Source organism: Urtica dioica, chromosome 4, assembly GCF_054948205.1.
Source record: "Urtica dioica subsp. dioica isolate 48M chromosome 4, U.dioica_male_clone48M_v1_H2, whole genome shotgun sequence".
Classification (NCBI taxonomy): Eukaryota; Viridiplantae; Streptophyta; class Magnoliopsida; order Rosales; family Urticaceae; genus Urtica; species Urtica dioica.
Genome location: NC_142759.1, coordinates 20135329 through 20159678, shown reverse-complemented (window position 1 = coordinate 20159678; position 24350 = coordinate 20135329). Strand labels below are relative to the sequence as shown.

The 24350-nt window shown below is 35.7% G+C and overlaps 1 protein-coding gene and 1 pseudogene across 1 annotated transcript; both read left to right on the top strand.

Moving 5' to 3' along the window:
* Window positions 1–1190: 1190 nt before the first annotated feature.
* Window positions 1191–3125, top strand: LOC149401093 (protein CUP-SHAPED COTYLEDON 2-like). The gene is made up of 2 exons (XM_089611869.1): window positions 1191–1840; window positions 2067–3125. The coding sequence occupies exons 1-2, from the start codon at window positions 1337–1339 to the stop codon at window positions 2691–2693; spliced, it is 1131 nt and encodes a 376-aa protein (XP_089467995.1). The 5' UTR covers window positions 1191–1336; the 3' UTR covers window positions 2694–3125.
* A 2593-nt stretch (window positions 3126–5718) lies between these two features.
* Window positions 5719–18039, top strand: LOC149401092 (uncharacterized; annotated as a pseudogene).
* The last annotated feature ends 6311 nt before the right edge of the window (window positions 18040–24350 follow it).

Sequence of the window (24350 nt, the reverse complement as noted above, 5' to 3'; positions counted from 1 at the left end):
AATAATATAAACTATGAAAAATATGTTTAGTTTTGCAAAATATGAAAAATATGTTTATTTTGCAATATACTTGTCTGAATACTCATCGATTTCCTATATTTTTGTCGGTGTTCTCTACGGTTGTGAATATCTTTCGATTTTTTTTCGGTAAACAATTTACCTCAAAAATTGAAGTCACGGTATGATAACGGTAAATGTAAAACTAACTTTGGTATATACCATACAAAAATCACATACATAGTATATTAATATTAATTTAGACTACAAAAAATTAAGTTTAACATTATAATGATAATTATATTATTTTGAAGATCTTTTGTTTTTTGTTTTTGATCGAAGGTTATTTCGAAGCACCTGTTGCTGTTTGGTATATCATAATGGTGAAAAGCTGTTTTGTCGTGTAGTGAAACCTCTTTTTTTACATATTCATATATCATGTAAATAAACGAGCAAAATATAGATAAAAAAAAAAGACTGACAAAGGAATACCTGCACACTTTCTCACGCACGCACGCATAGTTGCTCCAGAACACAGACACACAACACAACCCCGGCCATTCCCTACTCACCACCCCTATAACATTTTCACACATCACTCTCTCTCTCTCTCTCTCTATAGTCTATGCACCTAGGGTTTTGTCTCTTACATATCTATTCTAACTCTACACATAAATGTGTGTAAAACGTATAATAATAATATTATATACATAATTTCAGACTTCAACAAGAGCAGGTAGTGTGCAAACAGATTAATTCTACATTAAAAAGAATGCATTTTTATTTCTGATTTTTTTTACTTTAATAATTCATGACCAATCGCAGCACAAATAAATACCCACAACTTTTATCTGTATTATTATTATTATCACTACTATTATTCAGAGCAAAAAAAAAAAAAATTATCACTACTAATATTATTAATATTATAATAATACTCATAATACCAATAATAGCAACTCTTTCTTTTATCAAAATAATTCTCCCTCTTCTTTTCTTTTATTTATTATCAATATTTTAAAATTATTATGTTATTACTGCTTCTCTTTTTTTACATCAGTATCAGAGCTCTCAGTAAAAAAAAAAAAAAAAAAACAGCTCTCTATTTTTTTATAGGTATTATTTACATAATATTATGATACCAATAATATCAACTCTGTGTAAAAAAAAAAAACAGTGAAAACCCCAGAAAACCCCTCCGAAGTCCAACACACTTTCACACCATATTAACTCACTCACTCTTGCACTCAAGCTCAAAAACTCTGAAAACTTCCCACAGAAGAAGAAGAAAGAACCTTCTCTCTCTCTCTCTCTATCTGATCTCAGCCCAAACTTCTCCATGGAAATCGTGTCTCTCTTCAACCACAACGCCATGATGACGAACCACAATGAGGTGAGCCAAGGGCAGCTCCCACCGGGTTTCCGGTTCCACCCGACGGACGAGGAGCTGATAACGTACTACCTGGTGAAGAAGGTTCTGGACTCGTCGTTCACCGGAAGAGCCATCGCGGACGTGGACCTGAACAAGTGCGAGCCGTGGGAGCTGCCGGAGAAGGCGAAGATGGGGGAGAAGGAGTGGTACTTCTTCAGCCTCCGCGACCGCAAGTACCCGACGGGGCTCCGCACCAACCGCGCCACGGAGGCGGGCTACTGGAAGGCCACCGGCAAGGACAGGGAGATCCTCAGCTCCAAGAGTGGGTCCCACTCCTCCCTCGTCGGAATGAAGAAGACTCTCGTCTTCTACCGCGGGAGAGCCCCCAAGGGGGAGAAGAGTAACTGGGTTATGCATGAGTACCGCCTCGACGGCAACTTTGCCTATCACTACCTCTCCGCTTCCTCCAAGGTTAACTTCCTTTACATTTATTACTCTTCATTACCTATTACTCCCTTTGTCCTAAATTTCATTTATCTTGCGAGCTTATTCATACTAGTTGCCTGTGTTAGCTAGGTCAGTGACGTCATAAAAACATTTTTATTTTTTATTATTATTATCAATATGACGTCATTATATATATGTTTGGTTGGTTGGCTCGCGTGTGACGTTTTGAAATATTTTTTTGGTGGTACAGGATGAGTGGGTAATATCCCGGGTGTTTCAGAAGTCCGGGACCGGAATCGGATCGGGTCTGGCGTCGTCGCTCGGCGGTAAGAAGTGTCGCGGCGGCGGAGGAGGAATGCTGAGCTACTCCGGCCAGCCGAGCACCCCCTCGGTCTCGCTCTCTCTCCCTCCTCTTCTCGACACGTCGCCGTACAACTCTTCCTCCTCCGTCGCCGTCAATAACGGCGTCGTTACCGCGCTCGCCGACCGCGACGGCGTTTGCTCCTACGAGAGCAACAACAACGCCGTCGCAAGGGAGCACGTGTCCTGTTTCTCCACCTTTACCAGCAACAGCAACAGCAACGGAGTCAACGCCGCCAGCTTTGACTTCGACCTCCTCTCTCCTCCACCGCCGCATCAGGCGGCGACTTTTCCGAGCCTTAGGTCTCTCCACGAGAATCTCAACCTTCCCATCCTCTTCCCTCACTCCGGACCAGTTCCTCAGAGCTACTTCAGCTCCGGCGCTGGGGATTTCTCATCCGGGTGCAACTCCGGCGGAGGATCGGCCTGGCCGGCGGGGATGATCGGCGGCGAAGAGAGCAAGTGTGTCGGTGGTGGTGGCTCAGCCGGCGAGCTTGACTACATGTGGACCTACTGAGTGACCCTGATGTGGTCCCCACGGACCGAGCTTGATTGCTTTGCTTGTTGTACTATCTATTATTATTATTATTATCGTTGGATTTGTAGGGTTTGATTTACGCTCTGTTATATTAATATGCGTGCTTGTTTGTACATGTGGTCCCACTTGTTCGCCGACACGTGGACCCGCTTGTTGGCCGACACGTGGACCCACGTGAGTTTACTTTTTATTTATTGCAGTGTTTTACTTTTAAGCAAATATGGTCGTAACTTCTTGTAATAATGCTTAAGAGTGAGTGTTGTGTGAGAATATTATATTTTATGATTAAGTTTGGGTATTCAGATTTCTTTGTTATTAATAGAGTCTATTGTAGTAGGGCTGCGTAATGACGTTGTTTTCGTTAGGCTTGTGATATTATTGTTTGTTTTTTATTTTAATAAATAAATAATTAACTAATGTCAGAGTGTCTGTATCAGAGAGCTACTAGCTTTTAGGATTCTGATGATGCAATATTTTCTCTGCAACCTCGCTCATAAACCCAAATATTGTGTTTTTACTCTAATTTTCACCACTAATGAATTTGTTTTGAATATCAGGCTTTTTTTTTTATATTCAAGATCAGGCTTTTTTCGGAAAGCGACTTTTAGGTAATTTATTATATCCATTGCTAAACGTTTTCTTGTTGCATTATTGCCTTTCATGTGTTTTCTCTCGTTTGAATACTTAATTTGATATTTGGTTTTCATTTATTATTGTGACTTGTTTTGCAACTTTGTCTTTCTTTGTTTGTTTTTTTGTGGCCATGTTCGTTTGCAAGTACTCGGTTTTGCAAAGATAATTAAAGAGTTTCAAACAAAACGATGTTAGCATTCAGTGTATAAATTACTATGGCTAGTAGTCCATTCAAATATGAGCGCAAAATAGCTAAAATAAAATTATAAAATTTGTTTTTAGTCTACGTTTTACAATTTTTAAGGAAATGATAACAAGTTTATGTGGCAATAATTAAGGTTTAATTTTCTCTTATTTATTAACAAATTCGTCATTTTATATTTCTTATTTTTTTTATACACTTTTTTTTACATAAAAAACTTCAAAAAATCATATCTATCTCATATGAACTCGAAATTGAGTGATTCCAAATCCTACGGATTCGTGACGCCGAGATCTTCAAAAATAGATCCATTGTGTTTGATGAAAAATCATGTTTAATACCATACATGTAGAAAAATCACGTTAGTACTTTAAATATAGAAATGACTGAATTTTTTTTGAAATTATAAAAAAAGGAAACGTAAATATGATGCATCAAACTTAGTTTTTCATCAACCACAATTGATCTATTTTTGAAGATCTCGATGCCACAAATTTGTAGGATCTGAAATCACTCAATTTCGAGTCCGTATGAGAAATATACGAATTTTTGAAGTTTTGATGCAAAAAAAATTATTTAAAAAAAATTGGAGAGATAAAGTGACGAACTTGTTAATAAATAAGGGCAAATCAGACCTTAATTATTGCCACATAAGCCATTTGGTTATATCCCTAAAAATTATCAAACGTAAGCTAGATCCAAAATCACATGTTTTAGTTAGTTACAAATCTTTTAAAAAATAGTAGTGCAGTTTCCATAATTTATTGCAATTAGTCATTACACTGATTTTTTTTAAAAAAAATTAACTTAAATTTCATTTTATTAAAAAAAAAACTCATTAACTCGTAATAAATTAAATTAATTAAAAATTTAATTAAATTAACTTTTGGATTATTTTTTTAATAATATAAAATTTAAACTACTTTTTAAAAACATAATAAATTATTGGGCTACTGGTGTAATTGCTTCTTATAATTTGTGAAAATTTTACCAAACACGAGATAATTTAAATGTATAAGAATTACCGTATGTTGCATTGATATGTTTTATGATTTGTTACACACATTGTAAATGTTTGAGTTTGTAAGTTTTTATGATGTAAATTTTCAAATTTGTACATTTAATTCTATAAATATATCACTATTATTTTTTAACGGAAAATAATCACTAGTATAGATATTCATCATTGTGTACTAAGTATGTAATTTTAACTTTAAATTATTCAACTAAACAAAACAAAATAAAAATTTTAAGCCATTTAAATAATATTAAAACAAACAATCCAAAACGAAAGACTCTTTAAAAAAGTAAATTATATATACATATATATTTAAGAAAAAAAAAACATATTCATAGAAATTACAGAAAAAAATATACAAAATTAATCCGCGACGGACTGAAAAGACATTAATTTCACTTGCTTCCGTTTCATGAGGTTTACAAATTTATCAGAGTGAGAACTCACTTCACTTCCTCCATTATTTCCCAGTAGGAAATTAAATGCGTTAGTTGAAACGGGAAAAAGAGGAAAAAAAAAAAAATTGAAGGGAAAAGAAATATAGCGTAGAGAAGTAAACAAAAAAAAGAAAAGAAAATGGGGCCAGGAGGGATATAGGTTGATATACTATGAATTGTGATGTACCCTACTTTTGGAAGGGACAGATTTAATGCTTTTCACTGCAACGTATGTATTTCTTTCTTATCTCTATCTGTCATTTCCTATTGCAAATATCATATATCATACGCAAATATGCAATGCAAGTGGGTAACTTCTAAATATTTCATCTGCTTCACTGCGATTTGGACGGCTTGTTTATATTTATATAATAATAATAATAAAGTTGCAGGGTACGAACGGGATAGGGTAAAAAAATGTTACCCTGGGGCCTGGACACAACACGGGTTTGTTGAATTTTAATGAATAATTTATAACATGTTCATATCTCTCTCTCTCTCTATATATATATAGAGAGAGATATATATAAATATATATATATATATATATGCTTATTGCTACCCTTTATTTTTTCCTCTCAAAGTTGTAACCCTATTGAAAATAATGATGGCTTGGGATATTTATTATTTTGATCGCGTAGAAAAGGAGAGGTGTTTTTGTTGAGACTTGAGATCAGAGAAGAGACTACAAAATTGGACAAACCCATAATAGAAATGAAGGCACATCACAATCACAAGATCAAGGTAATCTTGAAAATAAATATATCATAAAAATAAAAACCTCAGACATACAAATGAGTACATGATATTGATATATATGTTATAAGGTCTCTCTCAGCGTTACTTTGGTTTTGGATGTTCTTTTGCCGTTGGAACGCAGCCATTAGGGGAAATCTATGTCATCATGAAATTTTGGCCACCAACTTTTCCAACACAACACTTAGAGGTCTTAATACCATTGGGACCATTTAAATATATATATATATATATATATATATATATATATATATAATATAAAGAAGCTTTTAAGAGCAACACTCATTGCTATACTCTATATATAATGCATAGATGTTGATAATATATATATATATATATATATATATATATATATATATATATATCTGATCATCTTGCTGAGAGAAATCCTGGGTTTATTTATACATATGTATTTTGTCAGCTTATTGTTGTTTTGGGGGACCAAAGTTGAAAAAAATGGGTCCAAAAAACTTAATTTGCATGGAAATAGCATGCACGCGTATGTAGTACAATATTGCTGCTAGTTTTTTAGTACTTATTTTATATTGCTAATTTTTTGTGGAATATACTTACAATAATCGAATAGGAATATCCGTAAGTGCATATGGCTCTGAAATAAGAGATATGGAAAAGATAAAATAATGTATCAAAAGTCCAGAGTCTTACTACTTCATAATGCCAAAAGCTGGGCTTTGGGAGCTTCCGAAACTAAGAGAATTGTCTGGTTGTTGTTTTTATTTTTACCCTTTCTTATTAATTATTTTTCCCCCTCATGATTATATAGTCACACACGTATTAAATTCTAACAACAAATAATTTATTTGCTTTTAACCCAAAGACATTGGATGCATATAATTTGAGACCGGGTTGTTGACTCAGTCAGCTATATATTAAATATGCATCCCTCGCAGTACTATATGAAATAGATATGACCGTCAATTATTGGTCCAGTATTTACGTACAGGAATAATTATACTTTGCCCCACTATTGAACAGATCTCATTTTGCCTAGAAATTTAATTTGTTCCATATTTTTTCATGATCTCTATTTTTATACTTTTCTAACTGTTTTAAAGCACTAAATTGATCATAAATGTTAATATTTCCCTTTATAAATACATCTTTTTTAATATAAAATAACCCAACAGTTCGTATAGATTTTGTTACATATATACCTTGCTTGAGACTCGAGAAAATTAGTATATTGACGCCTTTCTGTTTTTTTTTTTTTTTTTTTACTAATATTTTTACTGGGATAATTAGTCGTCGGCATATCGCATGAATATAATGTTGGGATGCAAACCAAAGTCCCGCATCGGAAGTAAATGCAAAGAATGCATTGGATATAAGAGATCCACCTAACTCCACTAGTACGAGGCCTTTTGGGAAGGAAACCCAAAAACAAATCCGTGCGGGCTTGGGCCCAAAGCGGACAATATCAGACTAAGGTGGGTGGCAGCCCAACACGGTGGAGGAACTCGGCCCTATCAAATGGTATCAGAGCCGATGGTTCAGGAGACTGGGAGTTTGGGTTGGGCTTGTGATGTGGAAGGAGAATCCCTCTGTGTGGTGACCTCGCGATGGTGTGCCTTGTGTCGAAAGTCTTCCTGACAATGATGCCGGTCAGGCGACGGGTCCCGTTAGCGTCCAAACGGCGGTACAAGATGATTTCGCTTGAGGGAAGGACACGTGTATGTGGTCCTTGGTTTGAGGGAAGGATTGCTGGGATGCAAACCAAAGTCCCACATCGGAAGTAAATGCAAAGAATGCATTGGATATAAGAAACCCACCTAACTCCACTAGTATGAGGCCTTTTGGGAAGGAAACCCAAAAACAAATCCGTACGGGCTTGGGCCCAAAGCGGACAATATCATACTAAGGTGGGTGGCAGCCCAACACGGTGGATGAACTCGGCCCTACCATATAAAACAAAAAAATTAATATACTAATTGGCCTACTGATAAAGTAATATTTAAATTGACTAATGAGTCCGATACGCTAAAAAAAATACTCGACATAAGACCAAAGTCATCACAGAATATAATATTGTATGTTTTGAAAACCAATGTTAATTTAATTCATCACAAGTTCACAACATATCGTTCTCATCATGCACATCGTCGTATGTAACTATTTCAAACTCTAACGTTATTTTTAGGTAATCTAACAACGTAACCAATTTCAAACATAGTTTTAAAGATGTAGCAAACGTTTGGTAAATTTTGTAATTTAGTTATTTACAGAAATAAACGGTTAGAAAATATCGAAAATACTTTTATGTAACATAAATCATAGAAACCAATTACTAGCCAACGTTTCAGCTAGCCGAAGAACGGAAATTAACAGAAATTAACAAAGCAACGGAGATTAACAAAAAATTAGAAAGAAATAAACGCTCAATAACCAACTTTACCAAATATAGAATTTTTTTTAAAAAAATCTAAATATATACACGTGTATTAACTTCGAAAATTCGTATTGAAAATATGATCGGCTTGTGAATAACACCGTATTAAATGCGTATTAAAGGAAAGGAAAGAAATATCAATTGATAACACCATAGACAACTTCAAACTGGTGTGCATTGATCGGCTCTACCTGCACATATGTAAATTTATCATAATTAACAGAAATTAACAAAGTTTGCCAAATATAGATTTTTTTTTAATTCTAAATATATACACGTGTATTAACTTTGAAAATTCGTATTGAAAATTTCATCGACTTGTGAAAAACACCGTATTAAATGCGTATTAAAGGAAATGAAAGAAATATCAATTGATAACACCATCGACAACTTCAAACTGATGGGCATTGATCGGTTCTACCTGCACATATGTAAATTTACCATAATTAACAGAAATTAACAAAGCAGCGGAGATTAACAAAAAATTAGAAAGAAATAAACGCTCAATAACAAACTTTGCCAAATATAAATTTTTTTAAAAAAATTCAAAATATATACACGTGTATTAACTTCGAAAATTTTGGTTGATCAAACGTGGGCTAAAGGTTTTGCAAGCAAATTATAGTAGATGATATTATAGTAATTAACATCTTACATAATTAAGACACGTCATCATTTTTTGCTAGAGTGAAAATTTTGGACGAAACGTTGGCTAGATTACAATTTCAACATTTCAGGTGACTTAGTTCGACTAATTTTTCTTATTTTTAAGTCAGCCAATTTTATGTGCGGCAAATTAGTTATTTATGAAGCCCTAGCTTTGAATATATATATATATATATATATATATATATATATATATATATATATATATATATATATATATATTCAGATCAATGAGAATGAGAAGGAAATATATTTCCCGTAACTATTTCTGCTCTTACCTATATCTTTATCTCAAAGTTATTAAATATTACCGATTAAGATAAAAGGTTGCTTGATTATTATATATTATCTAAAATTTTGCGGGAAAAATATAACCGAATGAGTTAAAAGTAATGATCGAAATACTGTTATCGTTTCGAGACTCAAATTTTATTGGTATCCGAAAGTAAGTCAGAGAAATACCGTAGAATCCAAAAAAAAGAAAAAGAAAATTGTACCGTTGAGAATACTGTTACCGTTGAGAAATACCGTCAAATATGTACCGTACTTACCGAGATGAATATAGTTAATAAATATTTTTTAAAAAATTCATACATAACATAGCATAAAAATGAAAAAAAAATCTACAATAATAGTTCAACAAAAATCCAACACAAACTTAATGATATAGTTCAATACAAAGTACAAAATAAAAATAATGTTAAAGTCATGTTAAGAATCAACTAATTATACATAAAATTTCATATTCTACAGCTAATTTAACAACAAATAAAACCAAAAGCACATTCAAATCTAAACCCTATTTTCTGTTGTAACAAAAAAATTGGATACAAACTCCAACTAAACACAATAATGAAGTTAGAAACTATAACTAAATCATCGAAAACTAACGACAAATTTCGTGAAAAACACTAAATATTATCAGATTTTAAGAATTGTCGGTATTTGACCACTAATTGGTAAGTTTCCGTCGGAATATGTGATAATTTGTCTAAAGACAATCGGAAAGTAAAAAAATTCCCCGGAAAACACCGAAAACTGGAACGGTTTCCTTAGAATCCATGAAAAATTCCGATTTTGTACATACCAGTTTCAGGACTCTCAAAAAAATGGTTTTCGATCCGATTTTTGATCGGAATCCGAGGAATTTCAAACCTTTTGGTTAAAAGACCGCCACAAATCACAATCAATTTCACACAATCCCAAAATTTCTTGAACCCAATAAAAATAATAATAATAATAATAGCCGCCACATATAATGTATACACATAGGCACGCATAGAGGAAATCTAGACGGTATATGGGTGGGGACAAAATAAAGTAGACGGAGATTACTGGGGATTGAATCAAGTTGGTGTTTGTTTGGCGATATAAGAAGAGAAAGCCTTAAGTGTTGTATAAATGAGCGTACCTATATCAATAAGTTTGTGATATTACACATGATAATTTGATACATGTGGGACATCATGAGAGTGATAGTGAACTCTTTTGTGATGTCTTCATTTGTATAATATACTCGCTTTATTAATTGTTCTTCAACTACTCTTTCGCTTCTTTAAAAATACAAACACATTAATGAAAGAAAGAAAAAAAAAACTAGTCCTTACCATATACTTTATCATATTCTATAAATTTGTAATCAAACCATGTATATAACAAAACTATTCTAGTGCACTATTTTTGCACCTTTAAAAATAGCGTAGCCTAAATTTTTTTAGCCATTTTCAAACTTGAAATTGCAAACTACACACTGTTTAGATAATTAATGTTTATTAATCACATCACATTATTTCCCATATAAGGATTGAATTACCCTTCAATCTGATTCTCTTCTATGAAATAAATGAGATGAACTAATATCCCAATTAATAAGGCAAGCATTGATGCTACACGCAAAACAATTACACATTCAGAAATTTTTTTCTCAAGAACAAATTGTTGATTGAAGAAGTTGAAGAGCTGAGAAAACACTATTGAAAGAAGAGAAAAAAAAAGCACGCACGCAGAATATATATAATTAACATAAATAAAAAAAATTATAAAAAATTAACATAAATTATTAAAAAATTGTAAGAATTAACATAAATTAACAACTGCGGTTTCAAGTCTCATATCCACACCTGGATGTCGCCGCGTAGCAGCCCCGATGTTGACGAGAAATCTCTACGTGATTTTCATAGATAGAAACCAGTAAGTTACTAACATATAAAAATTATTATTAATGATTATTATCTTGATATCACGTAGATTTGTGTGTCTAGATCGGAGTTCTCTAGGACAGTGCTCGCCTGCACCAAACAAACTTTGCCCTCCAAAGATCGTGGGGAGAGATCGCGCGGAGCCCTGTCCAGATCTCTTCGCGCTCGTCGTCGTTTTCCGCCCATATATATCTAGCCGTGCATGCAACCTCGACACTCAACGAAGTATATATGTGTCCCTGCCGGCCAAAGAAGGAAAGACGGTATTTCTACAAATAAGAAAACAAATCAGCAACAAAAGCGATAAAAAAATGTTAAAATTGTATTTTCAACCTGCTATAATTGTTTAAAATGAAACGTTGGCTATATTGAAATATTGGCGTTTCAACGGGCATAATTGTTAACAATTCTCTTAATAAAAATATCCTAGTTAAGTTCGGAAAAAAAATTAAATTATAGTCTCACAAAATTACCGAGTTTATAATTTTGTAAATAATAATTTGACACTTGGAGGGGTTAGTCCGATTTTGAAAGTAATTCTGTAATTAATTAACTAGATCAATAAACCTCGATTTTAGACTCAAGAAATTCTCACTAGTTAATTTGTCAGTTTTTTTAGTCTGTAACTTGTGAACTATAGCGTGAAGTCTTTTTACAAGTGCAGGAATTTGGCTCTAAAAAGCTCGTGTGTTTCGCAAACAATACTCTCAATGTGAATGTTCAGCATAGTAGTGAAATTCGTTGATAATTATGTTTCGAATCCATGAGATCATAGTCTGCAAAATAAATTATCTCTTTGTTGTAAAAACTTGATGCTTTTTCAGCAAGTCTTTAGATGTTGGCATATCACCTTTTCCATAAGAAAAAGGTTTTGAAGAAAAAAAAACTACTTCCACGTTCATGACATAATAAGGTATTCCGTGTTTTCCTTTTAATGTGAGAACTTTAGTGAACGTTGAAATTGGTAGGTTCGAAATTATTAACTCAATTTAATAATGTGCATATAATGGTATAAGAAATTTATAAAATCAAAAGTTTTTTTCTTTATACACCAGACATTACAATAAATATGTTATGTTCTGCTCATCATCATCGTCGAGAAGCATTTCTTTATCCGCAATATATATTTATATGTTGTGTACTATTTGGTATTTTTGACGTGGGACACAAACAATATAGTTATAGCACTCGAAGTTTCTACTGCCAAATGGATCGATAAATGCAGGAGTATTCATATCGTATTGTATATACATCATCGATGCCTGAGGCATTTATAATACAAAGAAAGATCTATCTAATATATATTCACCCACGAAGACATTGAGAGTTTGAGACCGGACACATTATTATGTCTTCCAAAATATCTGGTTATAGGATTGCGTTGTTCACAATTACTAGTCATCTTTTAACTTTTGTAGAGAATTTCTATTTAGGTACAACTACGTGTCGGTAGTCTTAACTCTTAAGCATATGCATCTTATCGGATGTACTCGTGCATATTATTTTTTAGATTTAAAATTAAATATAATCTTATTTGAATTTAATGTTGTTAACAAATGTTTGTAGTTAAAATAATAAATTTGAATCTTTTTACTTGATATTATTTTACGATTAATTTCGGGGAAGGAACTATCGGATCTTTTTTTTTTTTTTTTTTTTTTTTTTTTTTCGCGCGAGAAAAAAGTGAGATTTCGTTAACTGATAACAAATAATAACTCGATTGCAATGCAAGTTGGATATAAGATGGACACCCAAACTTCAACCAATATTTGATCAAATTTTAACGCTTATCTGACAAGCATATATGGCCTATATTATTTTTCATTAACAGGAAAAGATGCATATTCGGTTAAAACAATATTTTTGATTCAGTTAATTTTAATCGAACTTGGTTAAAATTATTTGTTCAGTTGATTTTAACCAATCAATTTTTGGTCAACCTAGATTATATCACTTATTAAACAAAAAAGAATACACGATATTTATTTCATTAAAATTAATTTATTTAACTCTAATTATAATCTATTAAATTTTTTTAATTTAATTAAACCAAAATTTATTAAAATTTATTTATGAATTCATAATAATCTAAAAAAAATAATTATATCAATTTATTAATTACTTTAATTATATTGAAATTAAAGGTATTAATTTCTTAAATAAATTTAAATATTGAATAAATGATATTGAAATAATTTGGTTAATCTATGTTAATTTAGGTTAACCTAACTAAAAATTTGTTGGTGATTAATGCACCTTAAATAACCAATTAAATGCGAAAAAAATAATTACACTAACAAGAGCTAATTATTAGCATGGTTATTAAACAAATTTAGATTACTTAATTAATTAATCATAAGAAACTTCATCAAGCAACCATTTCATATAAAAGACGAGTTTAAGAAAACTTACAGTTTTAGGCTCACGAACTGAAAGCTTTCACAATCCGTCTTCATCTTGAACGTACAAGCCTCCACACGATCAGATCTGGAACTCCCCCTTCAAGGACTCGATGTGATGACACCAAAGTCTTCCGAAACGTAATCTTCGAGGAAGATAAGACAAAAGAGTGGGCTTCGTTATATCTCATTAGATCTGAAAACAGGGTGTTTCCGATCTTTCTCTCTTATTTCTAAAAATGGAATTGAAGCAATTCCGAGGGGAGGAAGGAGAAGCAAGCACACGGCCAAAAAGGAGAGTGTCATTACTAGAAATTAGGCTTATTACAACGACATTTGTCGTTGTAATAACAACATATATTGTCGTTGTAATATATTTATATCAACACCATTAATTTTGACGAACCTATTTTTGATTAAGTTTTGGCGGGCTTGTCTATTGCAACGACATATTTAGCGCGAGAATATAATACAACGACAAAATCGTTGAGAAAGCTTAAAATTTGCATTAATTGTTTTTTCGGCAACATAATATTTCGAAAACTAAAATTACAACGATATGTCATTGCTATATGTCATGTTTCTTTATTTACCATGCAACAACGAAAAATGTCGTTGCAATAGATTTTAAAAAAATAGATGAAATTAATTATTAAAACTTGTTCTCAGAAATAAAATATTTTTAAATAGCTATGGCAACGACATGTCGTTGCTATTGAATATATTTTTGTTTTTTTTATTGCACCGGTGAATGTCGTAGTAATAGAATTAGGTTCACCTATTTTGCGCGTAAACTTCTCTGAGTAGTTATCCCCCACGATGCTGAGAGCAAAAAGAAAAGAAAATCCCCCACTATGCTCAAAATGCACCATCTTCCTTCTCAATATAACACTCAGTATATCTTTCCGAATTTTCCCCCTTTTATCCACACTGTTACAATCGGAGCCCCCTTTTAATGCCACCGGCCTTCGAACGCCGCCGAACTCGATCGCCTATCGCCGGACGTCACTCTCTGTGGCGAGCTCGTTCGACACTACGATTATTGCTTCGAACACACGGTCTCTCTCTCTCTCTCTCTATATATATATATATATATATATATATATATATATATATATATCTCAATAACTTTGAATGAACTCTGTAGAAATTGGAACGAGATGAAAGACCAGAGTATGTTCGATATGATTGTTATCATTACTACTCATACATAAATACATGAGGTTCTTATACTTTCTATAAGAAATTTGAATGCTAGCAGTTGAAATTTTGTTGACCCATTGGGATTGGTAGGTTGGTGAATTATAAACGTAGAAGCCCTTGGAATTGTATTTTATATGGAAAAGAGATAAAGACAAGGAATTTAGTCCATGAATTTCAATATTTGTGATTAATTAAAAGAAAAGGTACAATTTGACATTTCCGCTGTTATACTTGATCATATAATCAATTTTTTTTTTTCCTCTTGTTTTATGCCATTACTTTTTTGGGTTGATAATTTCTCAGACTGTTGTTGCCCTTTGAACACAGCAGACGCCTTTCACGAGATTGTTGCCGCACTTCACTGACTGCCTCCTCCCTTTGGACACCGTTGACGCCTCACCGAACCATCACTGTACCACAGACCACCGCCTTCCTTCAAACACAGTCGGGTACCTGCTTTCAGAGGTAAACATTATTTGAAAAAAATGAATAAAAATGTGCTTTTATGCCCTTAAAGTCCAGCGAAAAAAAAAATCTCTTGTTCCTTTTGCGTTTATATTGGAAAATGTTATTCAATCGAGTGATTTGTAAAAAGGTATTTTTGGTTTTGGTCTGTGGTCCAGGGTTTCTTTTTGCAACAGAACCAAAGAATGTTCGTCTCGGTTTAGATGCCGATGGATTCAACCCATTCGAAAATATGAGTCTCTCGTACAGTATGTTGCCTGTTGTTCTAACCGCATATAATTTTCCTCCATGGCTATGCATGAAGTCCTCGTACCTGATGTTGTCATTGCTGATTCCGAGTCCAACTGCACGTGGAAAGGACATGGACATATTTCTACGACCACTAGTTGATGAGTTGAAAGAGCTTTGGGAAGATGGAATAGTTATACGAGATGGCTCCGATGGGAAACTATTCAAGATGCATGCTGCATTGTTGTGGACAGTGAATGATTTTTCCGCACGGAGTAGCTTATCTACATGGAGCGGACAAGGATACATGGCATGTCCAACATGCAACCACAAAACTCCTTGGTTGAAAGCTCGCAGCAAACTCGTGTACTATGATCATCGTCGATTCTTACCTACAAGACATCGCATGAGAAAGAGCAAACATTATCAGAATTGAACGGAGAAACGGGATGCCCCGAGGAAACTATTAGGGGATGATATACTTCATCAATTAAGCTTTGTCAAGAAAGCAACCCCAGGGAAACACAACGACTTTGGTGGGAGAAAACGAAAGCGCGGAAAAGAAGAACTTAACTGGTCAAAAAAGAGTATTTTCTTTGAGTTGCCTTATTGGTCAAAGTTGTTGTTAAGGCATAATCTAGATATCATGTATATAGAAAAAAAAATGTATGCAATAACCTCTTGGGAACCTTGTTGAACATCTAATGGAAGTCAAAAGACACCGATAAAGCTAGAATGGATTTGAAGGATCTGAATATCAAATCAGAATTGCATTTATACATGGAACGAAATAGATGGATGAAACCACAAGCAGAATACACTTTGACTCCCGCAGAAAGAAAAGGCTTTACAGATTTCCTTAGAGCAGCAAGCTTTCCGGACGGTTTTGCTGGAAACTTGAAGAAGAATGTTCGCAGTGGAGATGGGAAGTTGATGGGTTGAAGTCTCATGATTATCACATTATCATGCAACGTTTACTAGTACCTGGCGTTCGTCCGTATATAGAGAAAAATATCCAAGCTGCAATCACAGAACTTTGTAATTTTTTCAAATTGTTATGTGCCAAGACGTTGAATGTGAAGGATCTTGAGAAAGTGAAAGATGATGTGATAGAGATCTTGTGTAAATTGGTACAAATTTTTCCGCCGGCGTTTTTCACTATTATGGTGCATCTGGTAATGCATCTACCGGAAGAGGCTCTTCAAGGAGGCCCGGTTCACATGCGATGGATGTACCCGTTTGAGAGATATATTGGATCTCTTAAACATTTTGTGAGAAATCGAGCTAAACCAGAAGGGTCTATTACAGAAGCGTATCTGCTCAACGAACCTTTAACATTTTGTTCGAGGTATATGGATGAGATTGAGACCCGTTTCAGAATGCTTGGAAGGACAGATGTTGCTTCTCCATATGAATTTGAAGAACGCGAGATGTCTGTATTTCAATGCCCGTGCAAGTCTTATGGGATGATGACTCAAAAAACATTGGAGAATGACTTGATTGAGAAAGCAGAATGGTACATCTTTACTAACTGCTCGGAAATAGACAAATACAAAAAGCGGGTAATTAAAGACAAAAATCTAAAAAGTGTCTACGTGGAGGCAGAATGGTTTAAGGATGAACCTTTTGTATTAGCTACTCAAGCAAAACAAGTGTTTTATTTGCAAGACGACCTAAATGGGTCGCAGTGGAGAATTGTCGAAGAATGTGATCATCGACATATTTGGGACCTGCCCGAGATTGATATACTTCATGGTGAATCATCGTCCACATTTGACCTATTGGTGGAATCATCAGACTTGGAAGTTTTGTCTTTCAACCGTAAAAAATTGAGCCTGAGCTTGTTGTGGACACGAGCATAGTATTCCAACCTTATAGGCAAAACAATGAAGAATTTATTGACGACGTAGAAGAAGAAGAACAAAAAGAAGAAGTAGTAGTAGAAGAAGAAGTTGGTAGAGAAGACTCAGACGATGACTTTTAATGGTAATGAATTTAATTATTGCTACTCAATGAACTCGACCCACAAATCTGAGATTTGATTGTTGTTTGTTTATCGTGAAACCAAATAAAGTTTGAACTCTGTTTATAATTGGAAAATCTCGTCTATAGTTTATATATATATATATATATATATATATATATATATATATATATATATAAAGAAACGTGAGCAGTGGGTAGACATATTGTACATATGGAGCTGTAATTTCCAACCTTTTTGTGAACTTGAATGAACTAAATCAGAAGTCCTTGTATTTAAATATTTTTCTAATTTTATTTTTTCAATTGTCAATTTCCTATTTGGTTTGTTTGTGAATATAGATGACAGGTCAACCCGATGCGATTCTCTCACAGGTTAGTAAGAAAAAAAGAGGGGTCTACAAAGGCCTAAAGACTGCGTGTGATTTTGAAGCAGCTAAGGGGAAGCTCCATGTAGAGTTGGATGAGTCCACATACAAGGCAATCAATGGCTCCCTATTTGGATAGCTGGAGTTCAAACCCACCTGAAAAGATTGCAAAGATCATCCCATATATGCGGAACATCTTTGACATAAGTATATTAGGAGACGATACAAGGGAGATGAAGCAGACCCACATCGATGCGGCAATCATTCGTGATGCAAAGAATCATTACCGTGATTGGAAAAAGCCTTATGCCATCACTACCAGATGCACGGAGGGGTTCAAAACATTGAAGGAACTCTTGTAAAGTGTTGGTTGATAATGTTGCTGTTTGGAAACTTTGTGTTGAGAGGTTCAGTAGCAAAGAGTTTCAGGTGAGTCAATATGTTACAGTTTTCAATTACTATTGTCAGTATTACTCTTAATTATAAATTCTAACCTAGAACGCTGAATTAATCAAGGAAAAAAATATTCAAAACAAGGCAAATTCCATGAAGAAAAAAGTGACTACCAGACAAGGATCGCGCAGCTATGCAAGCCATCGATTTGCTTTGGTAGAATATATTATTAATAATTTTGCATTTGTGTATGAATAATGTGAATCCTCTGTAGTCTGGGGATTTTATGGTAGTTGGAATTTTATTCGCATGTATTAGAAGTAAGGCACAATGACGGGTTTGTCAATATTTAAGGGGGAATTATGGCGAAATTTCTGTAGAACTAATAATTGTATTGTATATGTTTGTAGAGAAATCAAGAAATAGGAAAGTTGAAGAGCATATAATGGATAACTGGCGTGACCAACACATGAAAGATGGGAAGTGGGTGAACGATGTTGTGAGCGACACTTACGTGACCAATAATCATAAATTATTTTAATCATTAATATTTACATATATATATATGTGTGTGTGTATGTATTGTAATTCAATTTTTTTATACAGGACCGGATGCTTGAGCATCGGATAGTTATAACCCAAGAGCAAGAGTCTATTGATCCGTCATCGAGGATGGACGTAGATGAGATTGAGAGTGTCGAAGTTTAGAGAGAGAGAGTCGAATCTGGAGAGAAGATAAAGAAAGAGAGAATCGGAGAAGAGAGAGTGTTCCGAGACTTTGAATATTTCTTATATTTGATCTTAATTTGTATCACCTATTTATACATATGGTGGGTACAAGAGAGAGTGTAATAAATACATGTGTAATGACTACTTCTAGGAAACAGAGAATAATACATATACACAGAGAGCAAGACATAGGAAATAACATGAGAAATAAATGCGACAATTTCCCATGTGGAATGAGTTCCAAGGAGAGGACTTCCGAGGCAAGCTCGACGCGGAAGGGCGAGCTGGCGAGCTCGACGCGGAAGGGCGAGCTGACGAGCTCGATTTCAACACTCCCCCTCAAGCTTGACTGTATATGTTGAGGAGGTCAAGCTTGCTACATAGCTCGGAAAAGGTTGCTCGCGGAAGGGCTTTGGTGAGAATGTCGGCGAGCTGATGACCTGACGGGATGTATTCCATATCGATTATTTTTTCTTCAATCTTTTCACTGATGAAGTATCGGTCAATCTCGATATGTTTTGTTCTGTCATGATGGACTGGATTTTTGGCTATGCTGAGAGCAGCTTGATTATCGCAAAAGAGCTTGATTGGACCTTCGATGATGATCTTGAGGTCGTCGAGAACTCTCTTCAGCCAGATGCCTTCACGTACTCCACTTGCTAAGGACCTGAGCTCAGCTTCAGCACTACTTCTTGAGACAACGGACTGCTTCTTGCTTCTCCAGGTAACAAGATTTCCCCAGACGTATGTGCACATGCCTGATGTTGATCGTCTGTCTGGAACATATCCGGCCCAGTCTGCACCTGTGAATACTTCGACACCTCGACTTCGTCTTTTCTTGAAGGAGAGACCAGTCACTGGGGCAATTTTGAGGTATTGGAGAATCCTCATGACTGCGTCCATGTGAGTTTATGAGGGATTACTCATGAATCGACTTACCATACTCACTGCGAATCCAATATCTGGTCTCGTGTGAGTTAGGTAGATGAGTTTTCCTACGAGCTGCTGAAATCTTTCTTTGTCGGTGGCGGCCTCGTTGGTGCGAGCTAGAAGTTTCACATTGGCATCCATCGGAGTGTCAACTGGTTTGCAGCCAAGCATGCCAGTTTCTTTGAGGAGATCCAACGTGTACTTGCGCTGGGAAACAGAGATGCCCTTTTCTGATCGAGCTACCTCATGCCGAGGAAGTATCGTAGGCTGCCGAGGTCCTTGACTTCGAACTCAGATGACAAAGTTTGCTTCAGCCTCCTGATCTCTTCCAGGTCATCCCCGGTGATGACTATATCATCCACATACACACTAAGAATGGTGTGCTTGCCTTGTGTGGAGATTTTTGAGAAGAGTGTTGGATCTGCTTGACTCTGCTCGTAGTCACGACGTTTGAGCACGTTGGTGAATTTTCCGAACCATGCTCGAGGGGACTGTTTTAGTCCATATAGTGACTTCTTGAGTTTGCGAACTTTATTGGCTCCTTGATCTTTGTCAAATCCTGGTGGGAGTTGCATGTAGACTTCCTCTTCCAGTTCGCCGTTTAGAAAAGCATTCTTTACATCGAGCTGGATGAGAGGCCAATCTAAGTTGGCTGCTAGTGAAAAGAGGATTCCGATGGTATTGAACTTTGCAACTGGAGCGAATGTTTCTTGATAGTCAATGCCATACGCCTGCGTGTACCCTTTTGCGACAAGTCGGGCTTTGTATCTCTCCACTGTCCCGTCTGGATTGTGTTTGATGGTGAAGAGCCATCTACATTCAACAGTTCGCTTGCCTGGTGGTAGCTCGACGATATCCCACGTATCATTCTTTTCGAGGGCTTGGATCTCAGCATGACTTGCGTCTCACCACTCGGAACTTTGAAGGGCTTCCTCGATGGAGTTCGGCACTTTTCCTTCATCTAACTTCGCCACAGAGGCTTGGTAGCTCGTAGATAAATTCCCATAGTACACGTAATCCGCCATCCTGTATTGAGCACACGACCGAGGAGGTTTTCTCAATGCAATGGGTAAGTCTGGAGATTCTATGTTACCTTGTTCAATAGTGTCGTGGTTCAAGTTCGGAGAGACATCTTGGTCGCGAGCTTGTACCGGACTCTGGGTGATATTCAGTTCGCATGGAGAGGGTTCAGAGGCTTGCGAGCTGGGAATTTCTTGACAAGGTGAGGTCGGCGAGCTGGGAATTTCTGGAACAGGTGAGGTCGGATTTTGAGGCGAGCTGGGCGAGCTGGGAATTTCTGGAACATGTGAGGTCGGATTTTGAGGTGAGCTGAATTCTGGGTTTATGATGAGCCAATTTGGGATGTCATTTTCGTCATTCTCCCCTTGACGAGCTGAATTGGCGAAGTAAGGACTGAACTCATGAAAAGATGCATCCATTGAGACTATGTTGATAAACAAAGAAGGAAACATTCTTTTGAGATACATGAAATTTAGATGCCCTAGTCTAAGGTGATTGAGCATGATCTCTTTGTACTGGGGTGAATGTTGGGCGAGCTGACACATGGCGGACTGATCTGGCTTGATGACATAGAGTCCGGTACTCAGCTCGGCATTACCAATCTGTCTCCCCGTGGCTTGTTCCTGAAACACACATGAACTTTCATAAAAAATAGTTCGGCACTTAGAGTCTTGGTTGATCTTATGCACAGATAAGAGATTGCATTGTAGTTGAGGCACAAAGAACACCGAGTCTAGCCTCATGGACTTCGTCAAGACAACGGTGCCAATACCAGCGACTTGAGTTTTGGCTCTGTTGGCGATGGTGACTGATATGCTTTTATTACAAGCGGAGTAAGTTGTGAATAGATTTCGATTACCAGTCATGTGATCAGTGGCACCGGAGTCGACAATCCATGCTGTGGGATTCTCTGAGCTTACATTGAGGGCTCTAGGAGAGTTACCTAGAGGGCCAATGCCCAAGTGTTCTCCACTGAGTTGGACTTGTTGAAGAAGCTTCTGGAGAATAGCGAGCTGGTCGTTGCTGAAGGGAGATGAGTCTGAGGTCGAGGTCGAGGTAGCGGACGAGATGGATACTAAGTTTCCGACTGAGTTAGGATCTTTAGTATCTTGGGTAGACTTCGAGCTCGGTGGTTTCCCATGCAGTTTCCAGCAGGTTTCTCGGAGGTGTCCAGGTCGTCTGCAATGATCGCAGTAGGGGCAAGGTTTGCGAGGTTCCTCTGTTGAGACGCGGGCTGCAAGTGTTGTCAATGGTGCCCACAAGAAGAGTAGTAGTGTCTATTTATGTACATTTGATGTCATATAGTCTTACGAAGACTCTTGCTTGTAATTGCTTATTCATTAATAAAAAGTTGAAACGTTCATTCAATCTTCTTTCTTTGTTTGAAGCTTTATGATAAAACCTTAGTTTTCTAGTCCATAAACAAACTTAACAACTTAAGAAGAGACAAATGTTTATTTGCATGAACAAACTCTTCGTAGTTTGCTTAAAACGATATATTCGCAATCTAAGGGTCAAAGGACTATTGACCTCAGTATGATTGTTAGAAGAATCTATGATGTCTGGTTATGAGGCATTGAGAGTTGGAGACTCTATAGTTCTTCTAGGTATCTTCCGAAGGTACTGAATTGACCAGTGCACTTCTAGAGACAAGATAAGAACAAACCATTTAACCTCTTATGTCTCGAAGTCACTACGTATGAATTGCATCATGCTTACCTTAATCCTGAAATGAGACATGCCATTTCACAGCTTAGTATTCTCATTTGAGAAAGTCAGAGTTCGGACTCACTATGTGATTCCGAACAGGGCCTATTGGTGAAGTACTAAGTTGTGAGAATGTCATGAGTAACTTTGTGAAGTTCTCATAGATATGGAATTCATGTACAAGATTGCTGAAATGCAATGTATGTCACCTCATGCTTTCTTCCTTGGAGTGTGAATAAATGAACTGGCCAGTGTCCAAATTGAGTCCTGACTCTTTTGGATGAAACAATGTGACCTGTTAGCTCTTCGTCAATACATTGTTTCTAACTTATTCACACGCGACAAATGAGTTGAGGAAATAACAGTTAGAAGGGTAAAATGGTAATTTAGTAAATCCCGACTTGCTGATGACATTCATGAAGGGTAAACATAGATAATATTCAGTGGATCCGCTCATCATAATTAGGTCGAATTCTTGAGTAGAAAATAAATTCATTTGAACCGAGAGATTTTCAGTGTCAGCTCTTTAGTGGAGTCAGTTGGCATTAAGCTAAACTTGGAAAAGGTTTGTGAACTTTTGAGTCCAAGTGTTTAGCTCAAGCTTTGTTCATTTGGGTCCATGAGGTCACTGTCACGAATCACATCGATAGGAATAGTTAAACTGGAAGCTAAGTCAAAACAAGAACGAAAATTGTCAAAAGGGTATTTTTGTCTTTTGAGACATAGGATGAAATGGATGTCAATAAATTTTGACAAGTTCATTTGATGACTTAATGTCACTCGGCCATATTGAAATAATTGGGCCTGGTGAATTAATTTCATTTCATAAGAATTTTATTGAAAATTCTTAATGGGCTTTTTTCATGTTGTCATGAACAAATGGAAAAGCTTCTAGAAGCCTTTTCTAGAAGGCTATAGGCGCCCAACATACCCAAGAGAAAGAGAGAATATTTTGTGCATAAATGTATGAAGATACTTGCCAAAAGAAAAAGAGGAAACAAATTTCCTCTAAGGGAAATAAGAGGTAGGCGCCCAAGTTGAGAAAGAAGCAAGGCAAGGAACAAAAAAGGAAACAAATCCAAGGCTTAATGAAGCCCACCTTGGCCGAGTGCATCATAGAGGAAAAGAGGAAATTGACTCATGAATATGTGATATTCTATAGAAGAGAAAACTACCTTATTGAAGGTGAGACCTCTCCTATAAATAAGAGCCTCATTTTTCTCATTTTTCTCATTCCACATAAATTAGAGATTGAGAGCTTCTCTCTCTAGACCTTGTGGTGGCCGAACTCCCCTCTCTCTCTCTCTCTCTCTCTCTCTCTCTCTCTCTCTTTCTAGTTTATTTTCGATTTTTCTTGTTTTGGCACCTAGGTCCTCACTCGACCTAGTGTTTAGCTCTGTGACTTCAAGACTCGTTCTTAAGTCGTAGTGTTTAAAAGTGCCCACTCACTAATTCCTTTATTTCGAGTGATTTAGTGATGGAAACTTTCGTGGTTGCTCGAGGTGCCAAGGAAAGAAAGAGAGACGTGCTGCGAGGGGAGACGAGCGTTGCAAACTTTCCAAGAGCTTCTCAAAGATCAAGCTTCAAGAAAGGTTAGTAAACTTCTTAGCTCATATTAGTTTTTAATTACATGTACTTGCATTTTGTCTAGGTTAGTAAAAAAAACTGTTTTTACTTGTAAAAGAAAATTTTTAAAATTCCGCCGTTTACTGAAACTTTAATTATTTTCTTAAACCCTAGATCGATTCCAACAAATGGTATCAGAGCTATGGTCAAAGAGATGCATGTACATGTTTTTAAAATTATGAGCTTGAAAATCGTTTTCGAAAGTTTACTAATTTTGTGACAAGTTAGAATTGTTATCTTAGTTTTTTTTTTAATTTATTGCTCTTGC

What these genes read in the sequence shown, in the direction of transcription:
- LOC149401093 (XM_089611869.1), top strand. Translation starts at nt 1,337, where the DNA reads ATGGAAATCGTGTCTCTCTTCAACCACAACGCCATGATGACGAACCAC. An exon ending in ACCTCTCCGCTTCCTCCAAG is followed by an intron (nt 1,841 to 2,066) that starts GTTAACTTCCTT and finishes TTGGTGGTACAG; the next exon opens with GATGAGTGGGTAATATCCCG.